Below are 24,259 nucleotides of genomic sequence, written 5' to 3'. Positions count from 1 at the left end.
AGCTGGGGATTGGACAGCCCCAGAAAACAAAACAAGACAATGAGGCACAGCAGTCCAGGGACAAGGACTAGAAGGCAGGAGCAGACAGCAAAGCTGGTGATACGGAACCCAAGGTTGAGAAAGGACAGTGTTGACATGTTGTGAGGTTGTTAACCACTGTCATAAAACAGTATGTGTACTAACTGTTTAATGAGAAACTATTTGTTCTGTAAACCTTCACCTAAAGTACAATAAAAAAAAAAAAAAGATAAAACTCAAAAAAAAAGTTTGTTTTTAGAGGAGAAATTTAGAATGTGGGGAAGGCATCAGTATTAGTGGGTTATGACTTTATAGGTCTAAGACTAGTTCATTCAGGTAACAAATATTTACTGAGTGCCAGAACTTCGGTCAGGCATTGCCTTAAGTATGAGGAATGTTAAGATGACTGAGGTTGTGAACTAGCATCTATTGTTTAAATCCTTGTTAGAGTTTTGACTACTTCTTTCTAAAAAATTATAGATAATAACTTTCATTAAAAAATCTCATACTTTCTCAGGAACAAGTTAACAAATAAAACTTTATATGTATTCCTGAGCTACCTAATATGAGGCATTCTGCTATTAAATAACTACAACAGGAAATCTAAGAGAGCAATTCATTTCCTTGACCTAACAGTGTTTGTAAACTATGGATCTATATTTTACTTACAAATATACTTTTCCCGATCACTTTAGATTTACAAAGCCTCAGCTCACCTAACTGAGCCGCTGAAAAAAAAACTAGCATTTCCTAACCTCTATAAACCTCATCTCCCTGTTTGCCCTCCATTTCCCATTAGGCACCTAAAGAAAAAACACAAAAACAAAATGATGGAAAAAGCAAGAAGCAAGCCCAATCTGTCAAGCAGTCTTCCCTAAAGTTAACCAGAATGAAATCTAGGCACACATGTTTTTAAAAGAAGCACTTTAAACTTTACAACAAGTCTGCAAAAATTTGCCATATTTTATACAAAGATTTACCCTTAAACTAAAGGTATTTTTATCTATACTCATAGCACAACTTAGTTATTCACTCTGATGGGTAAGAAATACTCTTCTACAGAACCAAGATATGGAGTCCCTGAGTGGTGCAAATGGGTAGTGCTCAACTACTAGCAGGAAGATTGGCGGTTCAAACCCACCCAGAGGTGCCTAGGAAGACAGGACTGTTAATCTACTTCTGAAAGGTCACAGCCTTGAAAACTCTATGGAGCAGTTCTACTCCGCACACGCGGTTGCCATGAGTCAGAAATTGGCTCAATGGCAACCAACAACACAACCAAGATATTAAAGCACATTTAGATTATAATTACTACTACCAAGTATAGGCCCGGACTCAAATTTATAAGATGCTGTGAACAGGAAATAAGCAATTTCTTACTTGTTACATACTTAAAAGACAACATATTTGTTTTCATAAGAATTAACAGTGATCAGGAAAATATCACACATTACATACAGCATGTACATGTTGTAGATGTATAACAATGCTTCCAAATGAAAAGTAGAAATTAAACAGCAAACCAGAGAGTTAAGAAATCTGTCCAAGTCTACTAAACTAATTATGTTTGGACTAGGTTCTGAATTCTAGTTTCTGGTTTTTCACAATCTAAAAAATGACACTGCTTTCAGGCTAATGAAAACACAAAGTCCATCTTTGCTATTTCTCTTTCTTAGTAAGAATAATTCTGTGGCCAGAAGTAAAATGAAGCTAACTGTAAACATAAACACCAGGCTATTTTAAATTAATGAAGATTTGAGAAGGGCAGTTGAGATAATAAAGTGGGTGTTTTTTTAACTCTTGTACCTGCTTGGCTGTCTTTTTCTATGAACCAGGCCTGTATTCATTAGATTCTTATGAGAGTTCTAACTCAGACAGAGAAAAAGCAAATTCAGGTAGCTAAAATACAGGTAAGGAGCCCTGGTGGTGCAGTGGTTAAGTGCTTAGCTGCTAACTGAAAGGTCAGCAGTTCAAACCCACCAGATGCTCTGTGGGAGAGAGATGTGGCAGTCTCCTTCACTAAAGATTACAGTCTTGGAAACCCTATGAGGCAGTTCTACTCCATCCTGTAGGGTCGCTATGAGTCAGAATCGACTTGACTGCAATGGGTAAAGACACAGGTAGATAACAAACTAATGACACTGATTTAGTCACACAAAGAAATTAGTGGCATTACTTTATAGTGAACAAGTAAAATGGACCTTGTAATAAATCAAGGGGTTAGTGGTAAACCTAATTTGACTGAAATCAGGGAATCATTCAACCATTTGAAAAAATATTTATTGATTACTTATACTAACTTCCCAATGCTATCTGCTTTGGGGAATACAGAGAAAAATAAGTATGGTCTATGTCCACCAGGAACGTGCTATCTGTAAAATTTTTACAGTTCATAAGCATTAAACGTTCTTACTTTGGAGTAGGATTATTTATTTTTTTCAATTATCATTTTACTTTAAAAAAATTGGGGTGGGGGAAGCAAATCTGTAATATACATCTTGATTGAAACAATGTTAACAAAAATCTTAAAAACCAAAAATTCTAAATTCCATTACCTTTTCTCTTGATCATCCATGTTTTTCTGATCTGCATAGATTTCTGCATAGAGCAATGCTGTAAAGTGAGCAGCACAAGACTGAGCGACCTTGGCAACCTCTAGATAATTCAAATCCAGCCAGAAAGCATCATCAAAAACTGTTCCTGAGAAAGGTCTAAAGAAAAATTAAACATAACGTCATGTCCATTTCTTTAACTTCATTATCTAAAGAAAAGCATGTTGATTGTTACTTAAAATTACATTCAAATACGTGAAAACCACATTTCTCTAAAATATAGCTACATCTGATGTTCTTTATTCATTGATTTTGTATTTTCGAATTTACCTACTCATTAAAATTTGTTACTACAAAATCCATACTTATGGCACTTCCGTGGTCATCTCTGAACATGCGCAGAGGGGTGAAAAATTACCCAATGTGCATGTTCCCATCTGAGACAGAATAAGGTGACGCTCTGCCTTCTTATTTCAGCTCTCATAATGTAAACAAGTGTCCTTTGCATGATCTACTTAGTGGCACATTTTTCGCATTTTTGTGCTTTCTGTTGGTGATTTCCCTGTTTAAAGTGGCTCCCAAGCATGGTGCAAGGAGCCCTAGTGGCATAATGGTTACGTGCTCAGCTGCTATCTGAAAGGTTGTTGGTTCGAACCACCAACTGCTCCACGGGAGAAAGGACCTGGCGATCTGCTCTTGTAAAGATTTCAGTCTAGGAAATCCTATAGGGCAGTTCTACTCTGTCTTATAGGGTGTCTATGAGTCAGAATCAATGCAATGCACACAACAACAACAACAAGGATAGTGCTGAAGTGCTATCTAACATACCTACGCACAAGAAGGCTGTGATGTGTCTTACGGAGGAAATATGTGTGAGAAAAGCATCCTTCAGCCATGAATAATCGTGTTGTTGGCTATGAATTTAATGTTAATGAATCAACAATATACATGAAACAAGGTGTCATTAAAACAGAAACACACATAAAACAAGGTTACGTATTGACTGGTTGATACAACTGTTGTGACCAGAGGTTCAGAGGAACCTAACCCTGTGTTTCCCCTAGGAGCAGTATCTCAATACTCGCTAATTCAATGTTGACAGTAACATTATAGAATGTACTCCCATAAATAAAGAGAATTAACTGTATAAACATTCTAAGACAATATAGCTGAACAGCCCTATTTCTCAGTCTTTTTGGGTTACAAACTCCTCAGAGAATCTGATGAAGATGAAGGACCATCATCTCATACAAATTTGAGGTCCCCACCTGCCCTCCACCAAGGAATCTATGGACCATATGCTAAGAATTGGTTTTACAGAATAGATAACAACCTACAAAAAAATCTTTCAAAATAGTCAATATAATTAAAATATTTAAGTTCTTCTAAGACACAAGTACATGTCTTTTCTATTGCAGCTCATTTCTCCTTAGTTTAATGCCTAGGTTGAGTTATTTAATGAAAATCTTCCACTATGGTATATACACAGAAGTGTGTATACCATATTTTAAAACAAGTCACATGCGCCTTCTATGTTTGTTTGCCCACTGCACCCTCCCTCTGCTAAGTATTTTTGTAGGCACTGTATACCTCATGGAGCGGGGAAGGGCGTGTGCTAAACAAATGTAGAAGGCGCGTGATATCTGCATAAAAGTATGGTACAGATGTAGTGTGTACAGACACTACACAGGTGTTGTGTATACACACAAGTGTATAATCAGGTGTAGTATATACAGGTGTATTATACACAAAAGTGTATATGCACAGAAGAGGAAGAGACCATAGATATTATCTTTTTCAAACTAACACTATAGAGATGTGGCAAAGTAGTAGTTAAGAACCCTGGCTTTGGAGAAGGATACACTTAGGTTCAAACCCAGCTGTGCGATTCCACTTAACTTTTCTAAGTCTCCGTTTCCTTATCTTAAAAAAAAACAGGAACATCATGTACCTCAGAGAGTAGTTGCAGTGATTAAATAATGCTTGTACAGCTGATGAAAAAGTACCTACCACATAGCAAACACTTAATAGTAGCTATTATTTCTGAGGATCCTAAAGTTCAGAGAATTCAAATAACTTGCCCAGGGAAAGGAATAGCAGGCATATTATATACCGTATCTCTTTTAACTACCACAGCCACTCTTTACAGTAGAGATTATCCTGATTTTAAAGATGATGAGAATGAGATTTAAAGACAATAAATAACTTGTCCAGATCACAAAGCTTCTAAGTTCAGACTTGGACCTGAACCCAGTTCCTCACCCTTTTCTCAATGTCCCACTAATATTTTCTCAAGGAGTCTTAACTTTAAGGTCTTACTTAAAATTAAAAATGCATGTTAAGAATTTGTATCTTCTCAGGGGACAGGGCCAAGACGGCAGAGTAGTCAGATACTTCCAGTGGTTCCTCTTACAACAAAGACCCGAAAAAAACCAAGTGAATCAATTATATATGACAATCCAGGAGTCCTGAACATCAAAGGCAAAGATGAGGAATCAGACTGAGTGGCAAGGGGAGGGAGAGACAGTTCAGAAGCAGCAAGTTGCCACATCTGACCCTGCAGGAGCCGGCGCCCTTCAGGTCAGATCAGCTCATGTGTGCGGTGAGGCAAGCAGTGGTGCTCAGGAGGCGTTTTCCACATTGGGAGAGACCCAGTGGCAGAGAGCCTACTCGAACATCCAGAACCAGTGAAAAGCAGCGCTCAATCAGCCAAAGGTAAGTACTTGTGTATGGCCTACTGCACGGATCAAAAAACATTCCCAATGAGAAAAACATCTTTCCCATTTACCTCCCCCAACCCGACTATGCAGCAGGTCCTGGGCCAGCTTCAGCAATCGCCGAGCCCCCAGGCCGAAGCAGGACCCATCACGTGCCCTGAGCCGGTCTCCCAGCCTTGGAGAGGGAATAAATTAACAAACAGGGAAAAAATAATCTGCCTGCTCCCCTAAGCCAGGAACTCAGGGTAGGCACAGCTCCTTTGCCTAAGCGCAGGCATACAGGGTCCACGGACTTTGAATGCCTTTCACTCCTGCATAGACCTGTGTGGGCCCATTTCAATAGCACCCCATTATCACACTACAACAGGGTACATAGCTGAAGTCTAACTTCAACTATTTCAGCTATATGGTGAAGTGGCAGGTTTGTGACATTTAATACTGCTCTGCCCATTAAGCAGGGTCCTCACCTACCCACATCAGGGGCCTGAGGACTGGTGGCTCCACCCATGCCACCTAGCCACCTGTGACAGGGGTCTAAGAATAAGTGGTGCACCCCAGTCCTTACAGCCAACAGTATTGGGTGCTCACAGTCTGGCTGCAAAACCCATCCACCTACGCGCTCTAGAGAACAGGGACACGCTTTCCTCCCAAACACGCGGGGCAGCCATCAGCCCCCTGCCTTGCTCAGCGCATGACCCCTTACTGCAGCCGGATACCTCTGCCTATACCAATCACCCATGCCTGGCCAGGACTGTAGGTGAGAGCCTGCACCACATACTTGGTGACTGACTACCCGGACACCTGAGCTGAATTCATACAAGAAAAGTAAACAGACTCTTCGGCTCACATACCTAGTAACAGCTCTAACCACCTAGTGACAGGATGTTAGAGCTTCAAAGGTGCCACTAATCAAACCAGCTCACATGAGCAGCCTATTTGGCCATATCTAAACAAAACAAAACAAGAAGCTAGGACGCCGTAAGCAAACATAAAATAGATAACTGATTAATGGCTCGGAGACAACAGTCAATATTAAATCACATCAAGAGGCAGACCACGATGGCTTTGGCAAACTCTCAAAGAATCAAGAAATTTTCCAGTGGAAGAGAATTTCTTGGAATTACTGGAGGTAGAATATAAAAGATTAATATACAGAATTCTTCAAGAGATCAGGAAGGAGATCATGCAAAATGCAGAACAAGCTAAGGAACACACAGACAAAGCAATAGAGGATCTTAAGGAGGTTATTCAAAAGCATAATGACAAATTTAATAGGCTGCAAGAATCCATAGAGGAATAGCAATCAAGAATTTGTATCTTCTCCAAATCCTGCTAATGTCAACACTGTTCTATCCCAGTGATGACTTAGGAGTGAAACTGCCTCCTGATACCAAGAAAAAGATTCTTCCAGCTATAGTTAGAGCTTCTTATGGGCTTTCTCAGAAGAGGACCTAGTACAATAAAATAAGGTAAATCAGTAACTTTCTAATCAGAAACAAAGAGAGGCATAAGGGGGACACAGAGGAAATAATTTTTTAAAGATACAAATGCATTTAAGTTACAACGCATTTTAATTTTTCTCTCATCTCTTGCTTCCATTCTTCACCAACAACTGCCACCAAAGAGGTTGGAAGATTTGGCAATGATAACCCTGTTACTGGTACAGCAGAGACTAAAAGTGAGAATTTCTGACGCTGATTTAACCAAACTGCTACCCTGAAATGGGATTATTAAAAGGAGATATAATCATCACACAAATTAAATATAGCACTTTTCAGCAGCTTCACCTAAAATACCCAAGTTAAAGTGCAGCCAGCAGTAACAAGCTGCACTTCTAAACCCCCAAACTCGAGAAACAACACTCATTACCTTTTTTGTCTTCTCATGTAGTCCACAACAGCAAGCATTGTTCTTTGTGATTTTTTATCCAAATATCCTCGGAAAATGTGTTCTGACTCTGACAAACAAACAAAGATATCTCCTCTCAGTCCCAGGCAGATTTACTTAAGTACCTTCTTCTCTGTTTATGTGGCTGTCTCTCTCTATACTAGAAGGTTTTGGTAGGCAGTACCTAGCACAAAATTAGTTCTTAAATAAACATGAATTGATAAATGCATTAAATAGCAATATTTTTTCTTTTTTAAAGAAAGCATTCTGCTTAATAAAACTCAGAATTTAAATTATAATTTATATTTTATTTCTGAAGGGGGAATAATTTATTGACTCAACAAATATTTACTTTGGATCTTTTATGTGCTAGATGCTCAGTATACAACCATGAATAAGACAGATTATTTCTAACTATATAGAACTCACTGACTAGTCTGGGAACTCTTAACACAGCGTGACAAGTGCTATCATAATGAATGTTTAGAATGGTATAAATGCATATAGGAAGGAACCTAATCTGAGTAAGAAAAGTTTCACAGGAAAAAAAGGTATCTGAAAGAAGGGTAATGATTAATCAGGAGGAGAGGAAAGGACAGTGTTCTGGAGAGCAGTAACAGTATCTGAGAAGCAAGAAAGAACATGGAAAATTAACTGAAAGAATTTCAGCTGTTATCAACCACGGACTTAGAGAGTAGTACGGATGTTGGGGACAGAGAAAAATAGGATGGATGAAAGTTACATATGACATAGAATTGGCAGGATTTGGCAATCAGCTAAGATATGCGAAAGAGGGAAAGTGAAGGATAGTGTGCAGGTTTCTGGCTGGGGCAACTGAGTGTCATTCACAGAAAAGGTACACATTAAGAGAAGTAGGTTGGAGGAAGGGATGAAAATGTTAAGTTTACTTTTGGACAGTTGAATGTGAGATGTACATGGGACATTCAACAGATGGCAGCGAGAAATACAGACATCAGCAAAGATATACCATTTAATTTGATAACACAGCTACATTTATTTTCCTTTTCAATAAGAATTTTACACGTGAAGTTGAAATTTCATTTAAGGTAATAAAAATACTAGCACTCTACAAAGAGAGCAAGTAAAACCAGCTGATTTTACCTTTTGATGGTTGTGGTATAAATACATATGTACAAATGATAAACCATGGAAAAAAAGCCTTGGCCATATTCATGATGACGACAAATTATAAGGTTATTATAGGTAGTAATTATATTAAATGTATAAAATTGTTTTCATAGTACTCTAAATTATATAATATTTAAAAAGTTTAAATGCTTACTGGTTAACTGTGATTTACTTATATCTGTTTATTTCTACAAACAGGTATATATATAACAGATATATTCTAGGTAGTTTGCAAAGCTCCTATGAGAATTTTTATTTTAAGGTTTTCATTTCAATGGCCTAAAGAAAATTCATGTAAGTATATACTGGATCATCTACCTGAGAAACTTAGGATCACAGGACGTGCATGCCTATCTATGTTTATAATTATACTAATTCTAAATAGTAGATTTATAACTCTTGTTAATCAACAGAAAAGGACATACCTAAAAGATAAAGCAGAGACAAGCAAACCTAAATGACATCAGTGTCATCAAATGAAGGCTCTAGTAGTTCAAACAGAAGAAACAAGAGAATTGGGAAATCACAACTTATGTTGAAGTGACTGGAATTATAGTCAGGTTGGAAGGAGCAATTTAGTTCCAGCAAAATATCCCATCGCACTAAATCAATAATTTTATTAGAATTATACTGGTCTTGAAGTACAAGAAGTAAATCTGTACAAAGTCTTATGTTTGTACATAAAGTACACTAATACTATATATTAAAGACAATAAGTAAACAGTGGAGATCCATGAAGTTTTTTCCTTTTTTTGATTTAGGCTTGAAAACTGACCCAGACTGAGCCCTCAGTTATGCATCAGTATAGCATGTGTACCCAATTCCTAGTGAAAGTTCTCCTGCCACTCAACTTTTGTCATGTGAAATACTCATTATATAGCATGGAAGGAAGGTAGATTATAAAAGTAAAGTATAACCAAATCTTTGTTTCAAAAAATTGGTAGGATAAATGGTAAATGTTAACCACAGTTATCCTAGATCATAGGATTATGGGTAATTTAATTTTTTAACAATTTGTACTAATTTTTTCTATATTTTCCACAATATTAGTATTTTTATAATAAAAAGGTTGCTTTTTAAAAATGAGTTGGCCAGATCTCCAAAAATATGAAAATCCTATCATATTTCCATAGCACCTATAATATTTGATTGCATTTATTTATTTGTGCGCTTTTCCCATTGCTAGAATGTAGGCTCACGGCTTGCATAGACTGGGTCTTGTTCACATCCATGTCACCAATGTCGGACACAAAACTGAATGCTCATTTAGTTGCCTCATTATTCATAGCCAAAATTCACTGAGTTAATACTCAGTACATCAGTTATTATTCTAGGTGGTTTACACACATTATCGCATTGAAAATTTGATATAAATTTTGTTATCTAAATTCTATGGATGAGGAAATAGAAACTGAGGTTATGGAATTAGGCCTGTAAAGTGTTTTTAATGGGATTCAAATTGAAATCTATCTTTCTCCAGAACTGAGAAGTTAATAGAATAGAAGTTAGAAATCTAACAAACTATGGAAATACCTGAATCCAAATTCACAGGGGTTGTGGATTGGCTGGTTTGTGAGGAATGTCTGAAGCAGTTGGTGAAAAATCCCTGAATATGCGTAGAAAGCAGATTTCTCCATGATTCATTTGTATCTTGCAGCAAAATATCATGAATCAAATATGGAAGCACAGTCTGACAAAAGTCAGTTTTCACCTAAAATATACAAACATATTCAGGCAATAGTTTGAGTAAAAAGAATATATTTTATTTAAAATTTTCATTCCTTGGTGCTGACACATTAAATTTTTTTTAAATGGCAAATGAATCTGCCATGAACTCAATGTACTGCTAAAAAACAAGCAAAGACACATGTGTACAAGGTAAAATAATGTTACCACTATAAACACAGTTTTTGAGTTGAAAAGTGTTATTAATAATATAAGCAGTCTTCTGATTTGTTATCAAGTTTAAGAGAAAAGATGAGCTTTTGATTTTTGCACATTTTCTACCTTCACTGAGGAGCTACAACAGTCATGTTAAAATGTTTATTTTATTTTTTTAAATCAATTTCTGGATATAAAATCTGGATAATTGTTTGTGGTACACCCCAAAGTGTAGAAAAGTGCTTAAGTACATTAAAGCAGTACTCAGCCTTATTTTGCTGAGACACCACCTTCATATGTTCATCACACACCATGCACATAGGAGAGGTTATAGATTATCAATTGCGTACTTTTTCCTTTTTAAACTTAAAGACAAGTCAAAAAGTTATTTTTGGAACTAGAGAATTTAAGAGACTAGGATTGGGGTATGTTTTATGTATGTATATTTATTTGGAACATTTTACCTCTGGCCAAAAGCCAGAACTTTATAGAAAATCTTAGGTTTGTTCACCAATGAGAAATGAATGGCATGTCCAGGTTATCACTCCCCTGATGTGGTATAAACCCAATGTAGTACTGACAGAATGTGATGAGTTAGTCACTGTTACTCCTTTACTATAGGAAACAACGGCTGACTTTTTAAACTGCTCTCGATGTGAGCATTTTACCAAAATACTTGTATCGGTTATGTGTAATTGGCAGATGTTTGACCTAGTCGGACAGTGTGTATTCCTACATTTCTGTTGAATGTTTGATAGTACTGAAAGTTAGCTTAACCTTGTAAGTCTTAAAGCATCATTACATTGTGCTCTTTTGATGACATTTGGTAAAAGCGTATAAACTCCTTGTTTGGTTTGGTCCCCTATCTTTACTCTCATTGAAATACATTGTACTTGTACCTTTAAAAATAACGCATCCAGTACGTTGATACTGCAAAGCTGAAACCTACTGCATAAAATTAAAGCTAAACAAAGATACCCTGTCTGACAGACTCTCAACAGCTGAGTAGGGTGATGTTGCATGAAGATGATATGCAATACTACAGCACTCTTTTTATATAGGTCATAAACATGTACACAGTAGCTGAATGGAAGCGAAAAAACAAAACTATTTTTAAAAAGCTGAAAAGAAAAAAGCAAAGGTAGAAAGGGACTAAGTCAGGCTGATTCTTAATCTTCTTACTTCACACATTGGCTTTAATAACTGAAGAACTTCACTTTTTAAGCCTCCACTATCCAAAAAAGCACAAGTCAGTGTTTTTATCCAAACATCATGATTTTCACTTTGAGGAATCCACAAACTTGTATCATCCAGGTCTTCTAAAGGATTTTCTTTATCAAGTCTGGGTACTTCTAAAAACTAGAAAGTGATCAGAAAACGTAAATAAGATTAGAAATATATTTTAGTTCTCCTGTACAAAATACGTATCTGGACACAAATTAATCTGCTTCCAAATAAAACTAAGTTCAATGAAAATTAAACTTGTAGGCAATAGTAATCTTCTGAAATCAAAATATATTTTTGCTTACATGAGAGGCAGAGTGATACGGTGAAAAATAACCCAGCAGAAAACGTGGGTGCTACCCTCCCTTCTGCCACTCATTAGTACATATGAAGCAAATCACCAACTCCGCCTCTGATAAACATTTATAAAACAACTACAAAGCTTCCACACAGAACTGATTCCAAGATGAAATAAGATTTTAAAATGTTAAGACTATAGTGCTTTATAGCTTACATACTAGTTGTACTTTCAGTGGAACCTCATTATGACATCAACATGAAAAAAGGGAGAAATCTATAGGTCATCATGTCGTATTTCACTAGAGGGTTGTGATACTTTAACTCCATATGGAAATAAACGCTTGTTGAGCACAAAACCTATACCCACACCCAGGATCAATGGACTTCATGGGATCCACGTAAGGATTTTCCTACTCCTGAGAAAAAGGGCTAGAAGAACTCACCTCCCCACTTCAAGTCAACCATCACTTTTCTAGGCTACCTATCTCAGCTTTTCCACACTGCCATAGTTAAAAATAATAAATCATTTAGGTCTAAGAGGTACAGTTTGAATTATTCCTAGGACAAAGTTAAATGTTAGTACAACAAGATTTTAAGCCATCTGATAGTCATAGTCCACAGTGAATAGAACTGTTGCAGACACAGTGGCCATTCAATAAACATTACTTAAGAGACCTTTTTTCTCGATGTTCTAAAAGGCTGTAGATAGGTGAGCATGGGATCAGTAGTCATCTTATAAATCTCCCAGAAACTGTGTCCAGCCTTTGTGGCTAAAATGCTTTTCAAACAGGTAACAGCAGCTGATCGAACTCTGACACTGAAAAACACGTAATTCAAATGCATATAAAGTACATCAGTTATCAATCTTGATGCATCTTAAGCAATTTTCATTGAAAAAATTTAAAAATGAAAATTTAATAGGAAAAGTTATATCTATAAAATCCTATAACATCATAGTCAAATTATTAAAGAATTTTTAATATTCTTTCAAGCAATTTGAATTACTAACAACTATAAAAGAAATTCCCTTTATTCAACCTATTAAAGTTTGTATTATAACTACAAATTAAAAGGACTCAAAAGAAATATTTGGAAATAATATAGCCTAATAAACATGAGTCACTAGAATGACAGAATACTAACTAACTCGAGAAAACAATATTCTGATTAATATATTTCCTGGTGGGGTACAAATAATTTGGTGTTGGGGGAATGGCATTTCCCCCACACGATAAAATTATCAAGAACAATTTTAAACATACAATAAGTACATATTTATTCTGACCAGAACCTAATTGAGAATCAGTAGGGAAGGCATCTAAAATCTCTAATAAAAAACTGCAAGTCCTTCTCTTTTGGAAAAAAAAAACGAAAGGAAGCGCTGTAATACAAGAGTGCTGAAAATATGACAACTGACAAAAAACGATCACAGAGCTTGATACTATAAATGTTTAAGCAAAGGCTCAATTTCTTTTAGGCTACTCAGTTTAAGACAAAATCATAAAAGCCATGGTATTACCTAGCTGTTGAGACCCTAAACCTGGATTCATCCTTAATCTCTCTCTCTTTCCTTCACTCCTTCATATCCAATTCATCAGCAAGTCCAGCTAACACTATGTTACGAACATATCCTGGTTCCATCCATGACTCTCATCTCCACTGCTACCACTCTAATCCAAGTCAGCATCACTTCTCCTCTGGACTACTGCAGTAGTTTCATAATCAGTATTCTCATGTTTGCATTTCTGCCCATTCAAAATCCATCCACCATATAAAAGTCCAAGTAAAATATGTAAGCTGCATCACAGCACTATGCTGCTTAAAACTCCATAGTTTGCTTCTACATATCAAATAAAATTCAAATTTCTTAATCAGAATTAATCCTACGTTTTCAATCTCACCTCCTACTATCTTCCCCCATACCAGGCTTCTTTCTGTTCCTCAAACACACCAAGCTTATTTCCACTCTAGCTGTTCCCTGTCTGGAATGCTTTACCCCTAAATCATCTTGCAGATAATTCCTAATCACTCAGATCAGCTACATGATACCTCCTCAGAGAAGTCTCTCTTGACTATTGTATTCCTGGAATCCCTTGGTCAACTTCCCCTTTGTAGGACTGAAGTCCCTTAAACACCTGTCATGGTTTGAATTATGTCCCCCAAAAATGTATGTATCAATTTGACTAGGCCATGATTCCTGGTACTGTGTGATTTTCTTGTATGTTGTAAACCTGCCTCTATGATGTTAATGAGGGAGGATGGGTGGCAGTTGTGTTAGTAAGGCAGGACCTGATCTATAAGACTGGATTGTGTCCTGAGGCAATCTCTTGAGATATAAAAGACAGAAGTGAGCAGTGAGACAGGGGGACCTCATACCATCAAGAAAGCAGTGCCAGGAGCAGAGCGCGTCCTTTGGACCAGGGTCCCTGCGCTGAGAAGCTCCTAGTCTGGGGGAACACTGATGAGAAGGCTGAGAGAGAGAAAGCATTCCCCTGGAGCTGATGCCCTGAATTTGGACTGTTAGCCTACTTTGACCATGAGGAAAAAAACTTCTCTTCATTAAAACCATCCACTTGTGGTATTTCTGTTGTAGCAGCACTAGATGACTAAGACAACACCTAATAATTTTTTCCTGTTTTTTTTTAAAAGAGAACGAAATAAACTCCACCTATTCCCTACTGTTCTCAAATTTAAGTTGCACTAATATCTCTGCCTTATCTTTCTAAGAAAAATCAATTTCAAATTACTGTAATAACTGAAACATTTAATGCTGGGGGGAGCGGTCTCTCTTCAAAAAGTGTGCCAGAATTACTTTGAGTACAGGCAGTCCCCAGGATATGAACAAGACCTGCTCCTGTCTTTACACCAAATTTGTAGGTAAGTCAGAACAGGTGCATACGGTTCTTATTTCGCCTTGCGTTAGTGCAAGAAAAGGCTCGAGGCCTTTTCAGTGATTTAAAAGCTGCACATGCAGCAAGTAAAGGTGATTGTGATGAAGAATTTGTTGCGAGTAGGGGTTGGTTCACTTGTTTCGAAGTGAAGGCAAATTTATGTAACATTAAAGGGCAAGTACAAGTTGTCCATTAAGTCCATAAGTCAGGGACTTCCTGTACATTTAAAAAATAAGATGGATTAATAAACAGATAGAAGGATGGATAATATGATAAAACAAGCATAGTAAAATGTTAATGATACTATTTAGGTGATGTACATGGGTGTTTACTATAAAATTCTTTCAATTTTGCTCTGTTTGAAAATATTCATAATAAAATGTTGGTGGAAAAACTTCCAACTGTTGTTTAAAGTAACAATAACAACTAAAGAAAGACACATGTCCATTAATTCAACAATGGAAACATGGCAGGTAGACATCACTGCAAATCATTTACTCCCCAAGAGAAGGGTGAGTGGTAGGGAAGCTTAGAAAGATGCCTAGCTGTGGGCAAAAAGTCTTTGTATCTACACTTCAAAAATGTTGGTAATGGTTTCCGTAGTGTAGTGGTTATCACGCTTGCCTCACAAAAACGATGGTAATGGGCGCTCAAAAATACAATTAAAAAAGAAAGAAATCTCACAACCAGAAAGTTGAAATTATAATACATGCTGTAATTTTTTTTTTTTTTTTTTGTAGAGAATAAACAGGCAGTAGAAAACTTTCCCATTAGCTTAAGACTTTTGGGGTTATGACACATCATCTTCCATATGGCATATTTTAAAAGGATCAAAATTAAGGCTAGCTTAGTATGGTCTCACCTTAGGTTTTAAAGTACCACTCTTTATACTCTCCTATCTTAATTTTCCATGTAGAACTTAACATCATCTGGTATTTTTCTTATTATTTGGTTAGTGTCTACTCACTAGAATTTAACAGGGGCCAGGTCTAGAATGCTCATCACTACAGGCAGTTCCTGGGTTAGGATCATCTGACTTATGGACAACTCCTACTTGCCCTTTAATGTTACATAAATTTGCTCTCACTTTGAAACAACTGAACCAACCCCTACTCGAAACAAATTCTTCATCACAATCACCTTTACTTGCTGCATGTGCAGCTTTTAAATCACTGAAAAGGCTTCAAGTCTTTTCTTGTACTAACGTAAGGCTAAATAAGAACTGCATGCACCTGTTCTGACTTAGCTACAGATTCAACTTAAACAGATAAAGACAGAGGAACAGATTTCATTCTTTAACCTGGGGACTGCCTTCACTAATTATAGTAAAATAACATTATCCTCGAATGTCAGATTTAGTAAGTGCTATCAAATATGAAGCCAAAAAACCAAACCCACTGCCATCGAGTCAATTCCAACTCATAGTGATTCTCTATGACAGGGTAGAATTGCCCCATAGGGTTTCCAAGGCTGTAAATCTTTACGGAAGCAGACTCCCATATCTTTTTCCCACAGAGCTGCTGGTGGTTTCAAACCAACAACCTCTCCATTAGCAGCTGAGCACTTTAACCACTATGCCACTAGGGCTCCATTAGATATAAGGTATCATTAAATACTCACCAATCTTCTACTAGTGTATTATTCAGATGGGTCAGCATTATGAAAATCCACTGAAGTTCTTTATCTTCAAATAACTCAAGGGCCTTATTGTAAGATGCATCTTTACTATGTTGTATAGCTATTGTCGAGAAATCTATAGGACCCAATTCTCCCAAGCAGCTTCCAACAGCCTCTGTATATAGAAATTCCATTTTAGTAGAGTCACAGCTATGACAGCATACCTAATACAGAAATTTTCTAACTAGAAAAATACAATGCTGCTCCGTCAAGCCTCAAGGTTTATTAAGTATGGTTTCAAAGATACACAGTGAAGAATTTAATTTGCTTGACTACTAAGCAGCTACAAAATACTGCATCATTTCCTTTACCTATCATCCATGTGGGCAACAGATATTTCCCTCTACAGAATCATATCCAGGAGATAGATAACAGAATGTAGATATTAAGGAGAAAGTCTAAACATGGCTACTGTATGAGTATCAACAGATGTTAATCTTCAATACATAGTTCATTGAAGTTTACACATACACTTTTTTTTCCACTTGTGTTATCACCACCCAGATGAAGATACAACATTTTCAGCATACCAAAGGACTTCCTCATGCTCTTTTCCAGCTGTGACAGAATTTACTAAAATATGTCTAAAATTCTTTGATATTCATCCTTTCAAAAAGTAGAGCCTAATTCCCCTCCTCGACTGTGGGCTGTATTTAAGAAGACCGAGGAAGAATTGATGCCTTTGAATTATGATGCTGGTGAAGAATACTGAATATACCATGGACTGCCAGAAGAATGCACAAATCTGTCTTGGAAGAAGTACAGCCAGAATGATCCTTAGAAGCAAGGATGGCGAGACTTCATCTCATGTACTTTGGACAAGTTATCAGGAGGGACCAGTCCCTGGAGAAGGATATCATGCTTGGGAAAGTAGAGGGTCAGCAAAAGAGAGGAAGACCCTCAATGAGATGGAGTGACACAGTGGCTGCAACAATGGGTTCAAGCATAGCAAGGATTGTGAGGATGGTGCCCGACCAGGCAGTGTTTTATTCTGTTGTACACAGGATCGCTATGAGTTGGAACTAACTTGACAGCACCTGATGATAACAATGACAACAACATTCTAACAAATGTAGTAGAAATGACAACATGTAACTTCCAAAACTACGTCAAATAAGACATTGTGGCTTCCTTTTTACCCTTTCTTTCTTGGATCACTCACTGTGGGAGAAGCCAGCTGCCATGTCATTAAGACACTCAAGCAGCCTTATAAAGGGTCTATGTTATAAGGAACTGAGGCCTCCTGCTAACAACCAGCACTTGCCAGGGGAGTAAGTGGATTCTCCACTCTAGTCAAGCTTTTCGACTGACTTTACTCAAGCTTTTCGGCAGCTGTATTGCAACCTTATGAGAAACCACAAACCAGAACCACCCAGCTAAGCTGCTCCTGGATTCTTGATCCACAGAAACTATGTGAGATAATAAATGCTATTGTTTTAAGGCATTAAGCATTTGGGTAATTTGTTATGCAGCAATGGATAACTAACACACCAGTCAATACCAATTCCCCCTACACCCTGCCACCAATGAGTACCATTCAGACTTCCATCACACCAGGGGTCGGTAAACTATGGCTTGGTGGCTACATCCTGTTCTTATAAAGTTTTATTAAAACATGGCCATACACACTGTTTTATACACCGTTTAAGGCTGCTTTCACAATACAACAGTCAAGTGAATAGTTACAAAAGAGACAGTATAGCCCACAAAGCCTAACATATTTACTATCAAACGGAAAATGTTTGCTTACTCTGCCATACATCACAGATTTGTTCTGCCTGTTCCTGAACTTTGAAAAAAACAGAATCATGTAGTATGTCCTACTTTGTGGCTGGCTTCTTTTGTTTATTATCATATCTGAGAGATTCATCCACGTTGCTATATGCAGCAGTAGTGTGTTCTATTTTATTGCTGTACTGTATTTATTTAATGATTATACTGCAACTTAATTATTCATTCTACTAGTGACTAACATTTAGTTGTTTTCAGTTTCGGTTTATTCTAAAATAAAATCTTGCATATGTCTCTTGGTACACATGTGCATGCATTTCTACTAGGCATACATATAGGAGTGAAACTGTGGGTTCACAGGACTTAGGTACTTTCCATGCTAGAAGACCATACCAAACTGTTTTCCAAAGTGGTTGTTATCAATTTATTCTGCCACCAACAATGTGTGCGAGTTCCAATTCCTCCATAGCTTTCCTAATACTGACACTAAGAGTGTTGTCAGTCTTTTAAATTTTAGCCATTTTGTGAGTGGTTAATTAATCTCATTGTGATTTTAATTTCTATCTTTTTATCAGTTTATGGATCATTTGGATATTCTCTTTTGTGAAGTGTCTAAGTCTTTTGTCCATTTTTTAAATTGGGTTGTCTTCTTTTTTATTGATTTGTAGGAATTCTTTATACAATCTGGAAGAGTCCTTTGTCGCGTATATAAATGTGAACTTCTTTCAATCCATATACTGTATTTTCAATCTCTTAATGGAGATTTTACATAAAAAGAGGCACATGTATCGAGTTTTGAAGGTTAGTGCTTCTTTGCCTTGTTTAAGAAATCTTTAACTACCCTAAGGTCACAAGGATATCTGAATAGGTTTTTCCTTCTAGAAACTTTGATTTACCTTTCTTATTTGTAATGATCCATTTCAACTTAGTTTTTGTGTATAGTGTGGGATAGAATCAAGGTTCTATACAGGTATCAGCACCATTTATTGAAAAGACAATCCTTTCCCCACTGAATTGCATGGCACTTTTGTTATAAATCAGGTGACCTTCCATGCAGTGATCTGTTTCTGGATTTCCTATTTTGTTATATTGATCTGTTTGTTTAGCCTTGTGCCAATAACAGTGTGTTGATTATCATAGTTTTATAGTAACTTTGATATCTTATAGATTAAGAGCTCCAACTTATTCTTCTTCAAGGTCATCTTAGTTATTCTGGATCCTCTGCATTTTCATATACATTTTAGAACCAGCTTGTCAATTTTCAAAAATAAACCTGCTAGGATTTTGATGGAGACTACATTGAGTGAATCAATAGGATCACCATCAATAATAATTCATGAACTCAATGTATACCTGTGGAAAAGCTTAATTTACACGTCTCTAATCAACTCAGTTATCTGATAACCAAACAGTAAAAGGGGTCTATAACTCCCACTCATCCTTCAAGTTCCATCTTAGAAATCACTTTACTGCAGAATTCCTCAAATCTGGTTAAATGTCCTCCTTTATGCTTACAAAAGATTCTGCACTTATGCAATGACAGCACTCAGCAACTCATACGTAAACAGCCTCTCAGTCTGATCTGGGCAACAAAGTAGGCCTAGACACATGACATCCAGTCAATATTTATTTAATTATGTTAGAACACCTATTGTATTGCTGCTTACTGTAACAACTAACATTCAAAATTACCCTGGCTCATTAAGAAAGTATCTAATCTTGCTCATTATAGAGCCTTCTACCAAAACTATAAAAATTTATAACGAAAATTCACTGAGATTGCGGTTATGTGGACATTTCACTTAAAAGAAATAACTTCATATCCACACTGCTGTATAAGACATCATTGCATTGATTAATATAGTTATACCGATTCATAGTTATAAAATACATATAGTTACACAAACATTTGTTCCCACAAATTGTGAGGGAGAATTGGGTACTTATACCTCTATTTTTTGGGCTCAGAGGGGGAATTTTCACCCTTAAAATAACTGTTAAATGATGAGGTGGCTCTGAATAATGATGCTACCCAATAGTTAGCCTAATCCAGTGGTTCTCAATCAGGGGCAATTTTGTCCCCCAGGTGGACATGTGGCAATATCTGGAGAAATTTTCAGTTGTCACAACTGGGGGGGGGGGTGCTACTGGCATCGAGTGGGTAGAGGCCAGGAATGTTGCTAAATATCCTACAGTGTACAGGACAGCACCCCACCACAAAGACTTATTTTGCTCAAAATGTTAATAGTGCCAAATTAGTCCAAATTAGTCTGAGTCAAAATACAACAGTCTAACATACGAACCCTTTAAGTTTCATATTATAAACCACTATGATTCTAGGCTATATAGGAAACTCATTTAGGGCTCTTGTAACAAATCAGGTTTGCCTCTAGAAGTAGTGCTACTACGGACAATAGGGGCAAGTTCCCTGGATCAGAAAAACCTTCTGGGGTCCTGGTAATGTTCTGTTATACGGTCTGGGTGTTTGATGCACAGGTGTCTTCTGTTTGTGAAAATTCTTCAAGCTGTATAATTATGATCTGTATACTTTTCTGCCTACATGATATATGCTAATAAAAAGTTTACAAGAAAAGGAAGTACCGTTGATACTAGGTTCCCACTGAAAGGTTAAGGAGGACTCAGTTGAAAGGTAATGGAATCTGTGAAGTACCTTTCATTCCCCCATTTTTCTTATTTGAAGCGATGTTCTAATGACAACTTCAAGCTAAGTGACTCTTGTGATATTTCTACCCCATGATCATCAAATCTGAATGCCTGCATTAGGCAAGATATTGTAAGATTTCTTTTTATGTACTGATCCATACTGAGCCCTCAATTACGCATCTATACAGTGTTGTTGTTGTTGGGTACTGCTGAGTCGACTCCAACTCATGCCAACCCCATGTGTGTCAGAGTAGAACTGCACTCCATAGGGTTGTCAACGGCTGTAATCTTATGGAAGTAGATCACCAGGCCTTTTTTCCACAGAGCCTCTTGGTGGAATCAAACCACCAACCTTTTGGCTAGTAGCTGAGCACAAACCGTTTGCATCACCAAGGGAAGATTAATATACTGGCTATTTATCTTACATTAGGCTCCCCCTGCCCAATGGTGATAGGAAAGGACTTCAATCCTGTTTTAATATTAGAGTTTGGCTAGTCCTACAAGTCTTTATTCTTATTTTTGTTATATAAAAAGATATTAAATACTCGTCACAATAATATATTTAAAAAATATCTCAGTAGCCAATTTGCTTGTAACATATCAACTCTATAAACAGGTATTTCTGCCTTTCCCAAATTATCTATAAGGCATTTTCAAAGAATAGTTATACATATGTACAAAACACTAACTTTCTATCTTATGTCAAGGTGTAAGGAAGGAAAATATGAAAAGGATGCTGCTTAGGGAAACTTGAATTAATCAGAAATGTAACTTAGCTAGCATATCACATGTACCCAATACCCAAGATGACAAACTTTTCATTTATTTTGAAGAGGAACATTCAAACTTCATAAAAACTCACATTCATTCAGCCAAATAGTTTACCTAAAACTTCTCTTTCCCCAGTGTGGTTTGCTGCCATCTTGGATAGTTGCAACAAGCTCACAACTAGCTTCACCATAATGCCATCTTGTGGGTTTTCTAGGGGTAGTTCAGAAAAAATTGGTTTAAATTACGGAGATAACACTTTTTCTTAAAATATGCATGTAAATTATCTGACTAGAAAACTTTTAGGAAGCTTAAAAAAGGTTTTCAGTCATGAGCAGCTCAAAAACTATGTATCAAAGGTATTTGAATTTCCTTATAAAACAAAATCATGTGGAAGTGATCAGCAATATGTGGCAGACAGAGGAAGATCTCTTAAACAAGTTGTGCAAGGAGGTCAATACCTCAGCAAAGTCATAAACAGAAACACAGAAATCATTCAACATTAAAGCTAGAAGGGACCTTGAGAAACTGCTTGGTTTTTTATCCTCTTGCATCTAGAATCTATACCAGCATCGTCCAAGAGAACTTTCTGCAGTGATGGCAATGTTCTGTACTCTGTGCTATCTCACACAGCAGCCACTAACCACGTTACTACAGAAAAATTGAAATTTAAAGGAATTGAATTTCAAATTTTATTTAATTTTTAAATAATTTAAAATTTAAATTCAATTCAATTAATTTAAATTGTGCCAAGTGGCTAGTGGCTGTATTAGACAAGGGAGGTCTAGACCAATAAAACTCTCAAATACAGGAAACAAGGGTCAGAGGTGTTCATACAGAACACACACACACACATATATATATTATTCAAACAAATACGTTAGAAACTCTGAGATCAGATGGTCAGAATCGAAATTAGTTTTAAAAAAATACTGAGAACAAAAATAATAGTACAGACAATGATATTAACGGACACAGAAAGATAAAAACCAAAACAAAAAAAGTTTTCCCTAAATGTAAAACTGTAATAACTTAAAACTCAAAAATTAACATAAATATGGATGTTTGCTGAAGCAGAAAAAGAACCCCAGAAACATGTATATACAAACATATATGTATATATATAAATAAACACATGTAGATAAATACATACACACATGAACACCGTTATAAGGCTTTTAAAACGATACTTTTTTTCATTCAAGTAGACTGGAGCAGTAGGCAGAGATAAATGCTTGCATGCTTAGCGCTAAGAAACTGAATTTTTTTTCTTTTAAGCAGTAGAAAGTTGTTAAAATATTTCAAGCAGTGTTATAACACTATCATGTTTAAGTTTTAGAGAAATCATTTTGGCAGAGGTGTAGGACAGGCAAAATGGGAGTAACTCGTGATAAGGAGATCAGTTAGGAAGTCTTTTACAGTTAGATGAGAAATTATGAGGGTCTAAACTAAATCAAGAGGGTCTGAACTAAGTCAGTGGCAATCAAATCAACAGCAAGGATTTATGGAAGATGCTTTAAAAAAGAAATAGGTACAAAGAAACAGGTACTAACAACCCATGCCATTAAAATTAGTACCCTGAGAAGCTCTCATAAGATCCTTCATCTGATCTTTATGTTGTTCCAGTTGTCTTCGAAGATCCTTCAATCCTTCAAGCCTTGTCAATGGAAGTGCATCATAAACACTTACTGAGAGAAAATGTTTAATTTCCTAAAAGAGAAAATTGGTTAAAGATGTAACATGCTTTTAGTACATATTGGTTAAGTTAGTGAAATAAAACTTAATAAAAGCAAAAAATTACTAAGTGCCTTGTATAGACAGCAACTGATATTATTACTATCAAACAAAACAGAAATAAATTACTTCTTCTATTTCAAATTCTACAGTTTATTTCAATTCTTTAAATTCTGATAGACTCTCAGGATAACACAGCTAGATTTCAAGATTGTTATGGTATCTTCAATTGGAGAAAAAAGCTTAAATTTCTATTTATTTAGCAGTTTACTAGTTTTACTTCTTCTGTATTTAAGTACATTTTCATACTGATAGATACACAGTCAAACATAGACTATGATTTCAAAATAAAAGTCAAAAGAAAAAGGTCATCCAAGGTACAACAATTGGTCTCTATTTGCCTGAAGCAACAGAGGAAAGAGAGTCAGGAATATGAGAAGGAAATGGAATGTGTGGCTAACTGCCTCCATCAACAGCTGCCTCCTCTGCCATGAGACCAGAAGAACTGGATGGTGCCTGGCTACCATTACTGAACATTCTGACAAAGATTCTATGAAAGAATTCCGATCAAAAGGGGGAAAATACAGAACAGAATTTAAAATTTTCATGGACTTCAGACTTTCTGGAGCCATGGAGGCTGGATGAACCCCTGAAACTACTGCCTAAGAAAATAGGTTTTTTTTTTTTTTGAGAAAGTTTAATAAATTTATTATCCAAGGCCACACCATTAGTGAGGGGAAGGGTTGGAATTTGAAATCCAGTTCCGTTTAGAACTAGAGTCCATGATCTTACTGATCACCTCTTTTCTTTTTTGTTTTGTTTTGTTTATTGCTGTAGTTTAAGTGAAAGTTTACATTGCAAGTTAGTCTCTCATACAAAAATTTATACATACATTGCTATGTGACCCTAACTGCTCTCCCTATACTGTGACAGCACACTCCTCCTTTCCACCTCTGATTTCCTGTGTCCATTCAACCAGCTCCTGACCGTCTCTGCCTTCCCCTCACCTCTGGACAGGAGCTGCCCATTTAGTCTCATGTATCTACTTGAGCTAAGAAGCACACTC

At 36.5% G+C, this 24,259-nt stretch overlaps 1 protein-coding gene across 5 annotated transcripts in view; it reads right to left on the bottom strand.

Annotated features, from left to right (window-relative positions):
* ATM (ATM serine/threonine kinase) overlaps positions 1 to 24,259 on the bottom strand; it is a 100,956-nt gene that overhangs the window by 14,713 nt on the left and 61,984 nt on the right. For 4 of the 5 annotated variants that reach the window (XM_023736955.1, XM_023736954.1, XM_023736957.1 and 1 more), the window contains exons 32-39: positions 23,037 to 23,169; positions 21,577 to 21,672; positions 16,240 to 16,411; positions 12,404 to 12,545; positions 11,387 to 11,563; positions 9,857 to 10,034; positions 7,157 to 7,244; positions 2,574 to 2,729 (exon numbers count right to left, since the gene is read on the bottom strand). In XM_023736955.1, coding sequence (XP_023592723.1) covers positions 2,574 to 2,729; positions 7,157 to 7,244; positions 9,857 to 10,034; positions 11,387 to 11,563; positions 12,404 to 12,545; positions 16,240 to 16,411; positions 21,577 to 21,672; positions 23,037 to 23,169 — 1,142 coding nt within the window. Of the gene's footprint in view, positions 1 to 2,573; positions 2,730 to 7,156; positions 7,245 to 9,856; positions 10,035 to 11,386; positions 11,564 to 12,403; positions 12,546 to 16,239; positions 16,412 to 21,553; positions 21,673 to 23,036; positions 23,170 to 24,259 lie in introns of those variants that run through there. The other variant, XM_023736958.1, reaches the window with a different exon arrangement.

Source organism: Trichechus manatus, unplaced genomic scaffold (genome assembly GCF_000243295.1).
Source record: "Trichechus manatus latirostris isolate Lorelei unplaced genomic scaffold, TriManLat1.0 scaffold00094, whole genome shotgun sequence".
NCBI lineage: Eukaryota > Metazoa > Chordata > Mammalia > Sirenia > Trichechidae > Trichechus > Trichechus manatus.
The sequence above is the reverse complement of the archived record's forward strand: the minus strand, read 5'-3'. Positions and strand labels throughout refer to the sequence as shown.